General features: G+C 32.3%; 2 protein-coding genes across 2 annotated transcripts; both read left to right on the top strand.

The window, feature by feature from the left end:
• Positions 1–4,316: 4,316 nt before the first annotated feature.
• LOC130674444 (uncharacterized) lies at positions 4,317–5,582 on the top strand. Its single transcript, XM_057479769.1, has one exon. The coding sequence runs from the start codon at positions 4,332–4,334 to the stop codon at positions 5,580–5,582; it is 1,251 nt and encodes a 416-aa protein (XP_057335752.1). The 5' UTR covers positions 4,317–4,331.
• A 318-nt stretch (positions 5,583–5,900) lies between these two features.
• On the top strand, positions 5,901–7,876 carry LOC130674445 (uncharacterized). The gene is made up of 6 exons (XM_057479770.1): positions 5,901–6,042; positions 6,134–6,377; positions 6,435–6,653; positions 6,797–6,931; positions 7,006–7,476; positions 7,564–7,876. The coding sequence occupies exons 2-6, from the start codon at positions 6,134–6,136 to the stop codon at positions 7,689–7,691; spliced, it is 1,197 nt and encodes a 398-aa protein (XP_057335753.1). The 5' UTR covers positions 5,901–6,042; the 3' UTR covers positions 7,692–7,876.
• Positions 7,877–11,566: the final 3,690 nt, after the last annotated feature.

Below are 11,566 nucleotides of genomic sequence, written 5' to 3'. Positions count from 1 at the left end.
AGCTTTAATATTTGACCTTAAACTTTATGTTTTGACCATTTCTTCCAATAATTTGATGGCCTTGAAAATTCTAATGGACTCAACAGATGTTGCAAATATGGTGTTCATTCTACATAACTTACGCATTTCCCATTATAATACAATTTTGTCAGTTGGATTTTATTGTAAACAAAATAACCTGTGAATTTCAGAATATTTTATATTGTAACGGGGTGAAATTAATGTTTTAAATTTAAATTCAAATTTCGACTCGCGCCAAAACGAGAGCGACCTCCTCCCACAACAACAGCCGATAATTAAACAGTCCACTTATCGCTGGGGTCACTGCTGTCGAGTTTTGGGGACAGTTTTGTTTTGGTCAATGTTGGCCAACCTGCAAGTGAGGGGTATGAGGCTCGACGATTGTCGAGAGTCGGTCTCTTGGTTTTTGGCTTCCATAGAAGACGGACGCATTTACCCGCTACAATACAAGTTCATATAAATTTTATATAAAATAACATCCAGTACAAGCTATTCGTACATACGCCAATTGCCAAGAGCAAATAAGCCCACTGGCAAGTGGAAGCTTATTATCCTGGAAAACATAAATTACTGTGGATTTTGGAATATTGGTCTGGAGTGAATATCGAGGACAGAGGACTTGGTTTTGAGAGTGAGGAGCAACACCATTGGAATTTTGACGGCTTGGGATTTTGCTGGAGGATAGTGTAAAAGTGAGTGGAGTCTTTCTGTGAAAATTGTTGACAGAGTCATTTTATTGTCAGTAGAGTCATTTTGTATTGTCAGTAGAGTCATTTTATATTGTCAGTAGAGTCATTCTGTATTGTCAGTAGAGTCAATTGGTATTGTCAGTAGAGTCACTGTAAAATATAATTTTCAAGGAAAATTTTGTCGAGTCACCTTCACCGTTCATTTTATTATTTGTTCACTGTCATAAAAATCTTTGTAAGACGACCCGTCTTCAATAAATACCAGGCTCATTTTCTTATATAAAATTTCTTATTAATTATTTAAACATTTTCCCCTATAAGTATAAGTTATAACGAATATCTTCTCTCTCTTAAATTTTAATTTGCTGCGTGGTCCAGTTGGGTTTCACCCTCACCTGGAGATCCTGAGCATAGTCAGACAGGTTTACAAAACACCTGAAGTTTTGTACATGAGTGGGATACTCGTTGCATGGAGACCACAATTAAATTCATGTAACAAGTACACCCATTACAATATTTTAAAATTATTTCTTTTATTATTTACGATGTATCAAATGTACCTCTAATCCCTATGATTATCATTGGTCTTGCCATCGTAATAGCGATTACAATTGTGATCTCATATTAATTAAATTTTCTATACTTTGTTTACGTGAGGGTTAGTTCAATACATTACCTACATAATGTTTTGTCAAATCAACTATCTGAAGTTCTCTATCGAAAATAGTCGTTGTCTTTTTTTACCCTCACTCTAAGAAAACGAGCCTAATATCACATCATGCCTATACACTAACATGTATCACAAGATATGTATGTATGTAACTTTTTATATAGATTAATTGGAAAATCTACCTTCCATTTCGGCTGCCGAATGGCCTTTTTTTTTGTTTTGTTTTGTGTGAGTTACCTATCAAAATTCCACAGCTACATCTGTGGATGTCTTAAGAAATGCTATTAAAATTAAAATACAATTTATTATGAATCGTCCAATAATGCACATATAGTTCAAACTACTTTCAATAGTGATTTGGAAGCGAAAAAAATATAGAATAATTTGTATTATTAAGTGAAATATTGCTATAGAAGCCCACAGCTACACCTGATTATATAACATTAGACTTGGAATAAAAATACAATCTGGTTAGTCCGTTCACCCGGGTCGAAAAATTTGATCTGATTTTAGTCTAACTGGACTGTACTTGGACTACTTAGTCTGTTATTGAACTTCGATAAAAATTTTAATCTGTTTTTGATCTACCCGGACTGAAAAATTTGACCTGATTTTAGTCTGATTGGACTATTTGATCTGATTTTGATCTTTTATGAAAATTTTAAGCTGTTTTCGATCTGCTACTTTAAAAAACAAACGCGTTACGAGCAGACTAAATTAGATTAATTCGTGAACTTCAAAAAATTTTAGTTCTGAAAATTTACAAGGACAAAACTAGATTAAATCATGGACTTGTATAATTTTTATTTGTAGGCAATATTTATGAAAAAATATTAAGTTGCAGAATTGATTATGTTTTATTTACTATTTATTTACTATCTTTTGTTTAAAAATGTCGGCAGTTAATGAAAATTTGACAGCTTAATTTTTTAGTTGTCTTCATTGAATATTTATATCATTGAATAAAAGTGATAAAACAACTCTTAAAATGTCAAGAATTTTTTCTTATTTACTGGATAAAATTGAAAATATTTTGGCATAAGAAAACATCAAAATTCTTGTGCTACGGAGAAAAATGTTGGCTCGAAATCTACCAATTTTTATTATGCTGTCGACCAAACTTGAAACAGAAAGTAAAGTATCCAAAAAATTACTATATGCTCTTGTAAAAAATTATTATGCTGCATCAAAATTATTATAATGTATGGAAATAATTGATATTGAAGCTCATTGATAAGTTTCTCGCGCGTAATAAGTAATGTGATACAGTATAATCATTTTTTGTAAGAGCACGATAATTTTTTGGATGCTTTACTCCCTGTTTCAAATTTAGTCGACAGCATTGTAAAAATTGGTAGGTTTCGAGCCAACATTTTCTCTGTGTGACATTTTATTATGGAAGCGCATTAGCATGTTTTAAATACCAAGAAAATTAAAATAAATTAATAAATCTAGATTATTATTATTATTTATATTTATAAAAAGTCCTGTATTTGTCCTTAAAAACAATTGAACACAGACTAAATATTATAATAAAAAAGTCTGTTTTTAGTCTAAACGCGATTTAAAACAGACTAAATATCATACGAAAATAAGTCTGATATTAGCCTGGATAAGGAATAGTACGGGCAAAAACAGATTAAATTCTTATATAAAATAAATACGATTTATAAACTTGAATTAAAGGAAAAATATTTGAATTTATCATTTATTTTAAAACAGATCTAATTTTTTGACCCAGGCAATATCACATTATTGTAAGTCACTCTTGATTGTAATTTACAAATAAAAATATTGAAAAGTAATCTTAATGTAATGCTGTTTATTATCATAGAGGCCCACCGCTACACTTTGGTATATCCAGGTACATAACATTAGAAATGGCATAAAAATATATAAAAGTAATCTTAATGTAATGCTGTATATTTTCATAGAGGCCCACAGCTACACTTGGGCATATCCAGGTACATAACATTAAACCTCCCTGATTAAAAAAAATGATTGAAAAGTATTTAAAATGATTTGTTTTTTTATCATTTTAAATACTTTTCAATCCTTCAAATCATTTCTAATCCTGTCTCTTATGGACATTTAACGTGTGAAATCATTTTTAATCATTTTTTTTAATCAGGGCTGGCTAAAAAATCCAATCTGGAGAGTCCGATTGATATAAGTAGATGTAAGGCCCTCTTGATTGTAATTTACACATAAAAATATAGTACATAAATGTTATTATGAAACTGGATACTCAAATAGAAAACGATAGTTATCATTGCGTATTTTACTGGATTTTCTTATAGAGTTCACTAGCTATAGTACATCTTGGTAAATCCAGATAGGAATTCTCTAGACATATAAATTCCATTAAGCTTTCCATTTTTTCTTTTGAAAAATTCTATAGGTATGTATATGGATTTGCAACGACAAAAGCACATTAGGCCCCAATACACTTAATTCTTATTGGATTCTATTGGATTATTTCAACAGGGATAACATTGGGGCTGATTCACATGGTATTAGAATGTATTAATAATAGTATTTAAACTATTAGCCATCATTGCAGATTCTCCAGCACGTTCTTACGTTAAATGTTGCAAATCTCCTGGAGTTTTTTATGCTTCCCTCGCAGATTTGAATCACGGTGGAAATACCGTGGAAGTGTAAACACCGTGGATCCACCGTGGTTACACGGTGGGTTTGTTCCATTTCACCACCGGGTATACACAATGTATCCACTGTGATTACGCGGTGTATGCACCGTGATTCCACGGTGGCTTGACCACTGTGTATACACGGTGTTTCCACCGTGATTCCACGGTGGCTTTGTGCTATTTCACCACCGTGGTTCCATAGTGTATTTACCGCGTAATCACAGTGGAAACACCGTGTATACACAGTGGTCAAGCCACCGTGGAATCACGGTGGATACACCACGTAATCACAGTGGTAGAATGGAACAAACCCACCGTGTTTCCACCGTGATTCAAATCTGCGAGGGTTGTGAAAGATGCACCACAAAAGGTGAATCTATAAGCGAAAAAAAAAGAAAGAAAAGAATTCATCCAGATATGGATAGTCCTGCAAGAACATCAACATCATTCCAAGAAAAACATCAAATAGGTCATCATCTGGACTGTGAATGTCCTTTAATAAAACTCATGAATTTTGATCCAGTCAAATCAGTAGTCTTAGATTCAATGCATCTTCTATATCTCGGAGTGACAAAGTTTTTACTTGAGTCTTGGATACATAGAACTAGTTGTGCTCGATTTAAATTACGTCAAGTTTCAACTTTTGGTAGTATTTTAAAATCTATAAAACTTGATATTCCAAGTGAATTTCAGAGAAAACAATATTTAGTATCTAGATGGAAAGCTACTCAATTTAGATTTTTTTTATTATATGCTGGGGGAATTGTAATGAAAAAATTGTTACCAAGTAATTGTTACAAACATTCTCTTTTATTAGTTGTAGCATGTCGTATTCTCCATAATAGAGAACTGATGATAGATTATAATGAATATGCAAAAGAGTTATTAAGACAGTTTTTCTATTTGTTACCTTCATTATATGGTAAAAAAACACAAGTGTTGAGTATGCACAACTTAATTCATGTATCAGACGATGTGATAAACTTAAATCTTCCATTAAGTGACATTTCTGCTTTTTGGGGTGAAAATTTTATTGGGAAATTTAATGCATTAGTTAAACCTTCTAGAAAGCCACTTACTCAAATTGTCAATCGACTGTCAGAATTAAATTCTTCAAAAAAAATTAGATTAAAAATAAATAACCATATTGATCGATGCATAATCGAAAAAGACTCTCTGTTTATCTATAACAACCAAGAATATGATAATGTCTCTTCTATTTATATTAACAATACAATTATTAAACCGACGAAGCCTGATAATTGTATACAGTTAATAAACGGAACAATAATTATAGTGCGAAAAATATTGATAAAACATGAATCTGATAGGAAAGTAATAAAAGAAAATGATATTTATATCATAGGCTCTATCTTACTTGACACATATGAAGTGTTTGATTTCCCCACTTCATCTACTGATATAGGTATTGTGGCGGGAAATAAATTCTCAGAAACCATTGAAGTAATATCCATTAAGAGTGTGAAGTTTAAATGTGAATTATTGTGTATAGATAGAGTAAATTATGCAGTTACGTTACTACATGACTAATAATTCAAAAACATGTACATAAAAAAAACTATAAACCAAAAAAAAATTAGTCTATTTAATATTTGAAAGTATTTTACGTAAAGCTGTCACTGCGTTTGTATTGGATCTTAGCCCTCTAGTGACAAAAAGAAAAAAAAATTTAACTAAGGCATGGGTAAACTTTGGGTATACAGTGTCGTTACACGTGCGTCGCTAGTTGCCTTTACAGTGATACATAACCTCGAACTTGGCTTATATAATTTTTCGCAAGTAAAAAATTTATTTATTTAAAATAATCATTATCATATGGCAATATAAAAAAAAATTAACAATTATAAGTGGTTCCTCTACAGTTCAGTTTTAGATTGAGACTGAGACAAAAAATTAGTTAGTTGTGTTGTCGTGTTGTATTATGTTGTCATAAATACTATTGATAAAGCTTCCTGATAGTTTTTTGTTAGTAGCCAAAAAGATTTAAACAGTAAGTTTCTTTACGAAAAAGAATTTAATATGATATTGATTAGGGTCTTGTTTGTTTTAATTTGCTCAATTAAGATGTTTCTATTAATTAGATGAGTGGCAATGAATCTGATGAAAACGACGATAAGCCATACGTTGTCATCCTTTTTCTTCCGAGGAAAACCCCCGAAACTGAGGAGATTGAAATCGTTCCATCGAGTTGGTTGACAACGAATAACAAACATTGCCGTTACCCTTCCTCAAGTGATTACCAAAACGTTGGAAATTGGGCGAAAGAATTAAAAAATTTTTCCGATACTTGGCAACTGTATGATATTGAAATTTTAAGTTATGCAAGTAAGTATAAAATTGTAGTTAAAAAAATTAACTATTATATCCTTTTAATAATTTCAGAAAATTGGAAGCAAGCAAAACGGCGCTTAAAACGAGCTTGTACTAGTAAAGATATAAAAAGTACAGATGATGAAACTCAAAAATCAGATAATCGTGCAATGTTATCGAATAAAAAAATTAACGAAGCGTTGAATGCAGTTCCCAAGGTGACTTCATCTCGCCCAATATCGAGTCTATCTAATCATACTATTGTTGAAGAAGAGGAGCCTGCTAGTACAAGTAAGGACTTATAATTAATCATCAATTATCAATTTCTCAACATGGATAACAAAAATTAAAGTTATATTTTATTTAACCAACTATTAATTTAGTTTGAAATCATTGAATTTTTAGATACTGAGTTTTTTTTTCACTATTTTCAGCAGTTTCTGCAGATAAATCATCTTTAGAATCAGATATTCAGCCAGCTGCGATATCAGGTTCAAATTTACGTCAGTTGATGGATGCTTTAGACAGGAAAGAAAAAGCAGCTATTGCTGAGATAGATCCTCTTTTGCGTACGTAGATTAATTTATAGCATAAAATAGCTATAGCTGAAATAATAATCGCTAATTTTTTCTTATTTTTTTAGAGCCACTGCAAAAATATATTGAATTACTTATCCGAAAACAAACTCTAAGTTTACGCAATTATATAGACTCTTCAAAAAGAAGCCTGATGTATGACTTGAGCAAGAACAAAAATCGTTTACAAAATCAAATAATAATTGCTAATTCACACAACAAGTCACCACTTCCAATTTCATCTCTAGTTGAGATTAAGAAAAAATTTGATGAAAGTTTTCCGATCAGTGACCTGGAAACATTTAAGAAATTTGATGATAGTCTAATATCAGAAGACCATAAAGAAAAGAACGAGAATTTTTTAAATTTAATCCGAGTGTGTACCTTTGGGCAAATTAAAGTAGTTGATTGTGTACACAAAATTTTTCCTGCAATTTTAAAAAAAGAAGTTGAATTGAATTATTCAGGAACTGGTAAAAAAACACGTGGCGTTGGAAAGCTTAACTTTAGCAGTACTAATACGTTTAAATGTATGGAAAGTAAGTTTCTTGACCAAATATTTTTTAATTACTATTAATCAAAATTTTTAACTTCCTGTTAAGAAAATTAAATAATTTTTTTTTCAGCTGTAATCCGTGAGAAATTTCCCGACCAACCAGAAGCAGTTAAACTAAGAACCTTAGTTGGAACTTGGTTGGCCGGAGCGCCTGATCGAGATCGTGGGCGAGCTTCAAGAATGCATCAAGCTCAATAATAATTCCAAGCCACTTAAAGTTGCAAATTTTCTAATTAACCAAAAAGTATTTATTTTGATCTCAGTTTGTTAGATTTTTATTCTGTGATTTTATTAAAAATAAGATTAAGTGATATAATAATGATTACATATAAGAATGTTAAATTACATTTATGTTGATTCATTATAATAAATATTAAATAACATCTTCAGTTTAATTATTTAATTAGTCGTATTCTAAATTCTAAATTTATTATTTATGGGCCATCTTTAATTATCATCATTGGGCCATTCTAGTAGACTATGTTTGGCCGATGATAATTCGCCATGGCTGGGCCATCATATCTGTCAAGACTCGGCCGATGATAGTTTGCTATGGCTGGGCCAATGATAGATTGCTATGGCTGGGCCCAAGTTAGGTTCCAGCTGTTACCCATTGAACGGCCAATCATAGTTGCCATTACTGTGCCAGGCTAGTATGCTTGGTACCCACTCATGGCCCGATAGTTGGCCATTCATAAAACCCTACACGGGATACTATCGTGGAAATTCGATTGTGGGCGATCAAAACAAATATTGCATTTATTATAAATGGTTTATTTTATAATGTGAATTAATTAATGATGATTATTAACAAGTGATAATATTAAATTGTAATTATAAGTGAATAGTACCTGACATTAAAATTTTAAACTATTCAAGTGGTTTAAAGTATTTCATTACTTTTTTTAAAAATTGTTAATTTTATAATAAAAGTAAATAATTGAATTTAAACTTGTAATTTGATTATATTAATTTATTAAATATTCTTTCTTAAATAAATTTATATGAATTTTTTTAATTAAATGACATTGATTTATTTAATTTATTTATATTAATCTCTTCTATATGTTTATATTAATTTAGTAAATTTATCAATATATTAGATTGATTTTATATTCATAATTATCATTTTAATATTCTAACGTATAACCTAAAACTTTGAAATTGTTACTGACATCTAAACGATGTAAAAAATTTGAAGTCCACGATGTGGTGTGAATGGTTTGGTGTTAAAATTTTCAACACTGCCGGTGTGAAAGTCACATGACGCACAGTGTTAACTTTTACACTGTGTGAATTAGAACTTTCACACCACCGATGGTGTAAATTTTAAAGTTTTTTATTTCAAAATGTCATAAATATGCCACACAAACTCTAAGTTACCACTACCAAAACGACGAAAGAACCCTCAATATACTCCGCAAAAACCACCATAGGAATTCCGAGCAAGCCTAAAGACGACTCCGCGAAAATACCCATGAAACTCCAAAAGAACACCCAAGAACTCCCCAAGAACTCAAAACTTCCTTCGTGCACCCAGTTTCAATCAAGTTTTTTCCGAATTCTTACGGTGGCGCTATAAGCGCGAGAATCTGTAAAAACTCTGACTAAACTACAAAGAAACACATTAAAAACTCCTACAAAACACCAAGAAAACTGCGTGATAATACTGACAAAACTCCAAGAGAACACTAATAAAACTCAGAGAAAACCAACGAAAGTCAGTAAAAACGCCAACAAAACTCCGCAAAAACTCCGTGTCGTAACTGTATCCAAAAATACCGCGTTTCTGCCATGAAAACACCGTCAAAACTTCCTCGAAACACCGAGTTTCGCTCGAGTTTTTTTCGAATTTCTACGGTGGCGCTAAAAGCGCTAGAATCTGTGGAAACTCTGACTAAACTACAAGGAAACACCCAAAGAACTCCGATAAAACACCAAGATAAGTCCGCGATAACACCGACGGAACTCCAAGAAAACACCAACACAACTCCAAGAGAAAACTGGCAAAACTCTTCAAAAACACGGTGAAAACTTCGTAAAAACTCCGTGTCGCAATTGCACACGAAACGCCACGTATCTACCGCGAAAACACTGTCGAAACACCCTCGAAACACCGAGTTTCTGTCGAGTTTTTTCCGAGTTCTCACGGTGGCACCAAAACCGCTAGGGTGATCCTTTCTAAACCCTTTCAAGAATAGCTCCAAGAAGTAAAAAAAAATCCGGGGGTTTCAGTTTAGATATAATCAGGGTTTTTATGTAAACTTTCAACAAGTAAAAATTAATTATTAATTAATCAATTATTTGATCTGTTTTTGATGTTTTATAAAAATTTTAAGCTGTTTTTGATCCGTTGTTTTAAAAAACAATTGCGTTACGGGCAGACAAAACTAGATTAATTCTTGAACTTTAAAAAATTTTAGTTCTGAAAATCTGCAAGGACTAAACTAGATTATATTATGGATTTGTAATATTTTTATTTATGGGCAATATTTATAAAAATTATATTAAGTTACAGAATTGATTATGTTTTGTTTACTATTTATTTAGTGTCTTTTGTTTAAAAATGTCGACAGTTAATGAAAGTTTTGACAGCTTTGACTCGGGTTTTAATGTGTAAGACTTAAGAGAAAAATTTGCTGGGAGAAGATATATGCGAAGGAGGAGAAAGTCACCGGTGCTAAGCAGCAGTGGAAGTAGTTCAGTGCTCGCCACTAGATCGCGCCCAACTTGTTATTGTCCTGTTCCTGGTTAGATAGGTGTTTCAGAGTTCTTATATTCTATACTTAAAAATAATTCTGGCACGGATAAGATTGATAAGATTAGATTAGAGATTGATTGTCCGACTTTCGTTGAGTGAAGTATAAACTCCCACAAGTGACACGTGGATTAAAAGACAGTTTTTAGCCCAGTTTATATGAACATATAAGTGAATGATCAATCAGTAAAAAGTGAAATTATAAGCAAAATTAGTGCCAATAAAATGGACGTGGAATTGGATAAATTGCCGCCAGACAAGACACAACAACTATCGAGCGCAACAAACCAAGAGTGGCTTATGTCACACTCACGCAAACGGCCAAAAATTGATGAACACAATCAGGGTGATAATGCCTCCAGTTTAAAAGAAAAGTCAAGTGATGCTAACCAACCAGTAAAACTTATTAAGGTGCCTCCAATTATAGTGAAACAAAAGACTACAGACATAAATATGTCCACTAAAAAAATTCAAAAAGAGTGTACTGCACCAGTTAATTTCAAAATTTCACGTGATGCTATAAGCGTCTTCACAAACAACAAAATTGACTTTCATCAAGTTAAGTCGCTTTTTACACTTCTGGATGTGCCGTTTCATACTTTTACATTGCCAGAAGAAAAACCAAAACACGTAGTTCTGAGAGGTTTACCCGCCATAAATACAACAGAATTAACAAATGAACTAATCACTCATCAAATTAAACCTGAGAGGATTATTGAATTGAAAAGCAAAGCTCCCGTAGAAAACTCGGTAAACACTAATATAAACCAAGTTCCTACATACATGATTACACTCAAGAATCCAGAAGACCTACGCAAGATTTACAAAATCGGAATTTTGTTTTCTTACAAAGTTAAGTGGGAAAAGTATAGAAACACACGAAACATTACACAATGTTTTAGATGCCAGCAATTCGGGCATGGGCAGGTTAACTGCACAAATAAACCCAAATGCGTTAAATGCTCCCTTGAACATTTAACTGACAAATGTGAATTAAACACTAACGAGAAGCCGATCTGCACCAATTGTCAGGGAGCTCATCGAGCCAATTTTAAAGGCTGCCCAGCTTACGTGCAACATTTACAAAAAGTTGAAGCTCAACGTAATAAACGGCGAAATATACACGCAAAAAAGAATGGACTATTAATCAGCAACAATTTCCTGCATTGCCTACAAACCGCAACCATGAAGCCACAGCAGTCTCTCCAGTAACGCATCAAGTACAAATGCCTTGGGCCAATAAACAATCAGCAGCTACAACAACAACAACGTCAATCTGTTCCAGTCAATGGCAGCCCCCAGCTCCAAGAGACAA

Source organism: Microplitis mediator, chromosome 9 (genome assembly GCF_029852145.1).
Source record: "Microplitis mediator isolate UGA2020A chromosome 9, iyMicMedi2.1, whole genome shotgun sequence".
NCBI classification, from domain to species: Eukaryota; Metazoa; Arthropoda; class Insecta; order Hymenoptera; family Braconidae; genus Microplitis; species Microplitis mediator.
This window is presented reverse-complemented; position numbering and strand designations above follow the sequence as displayed.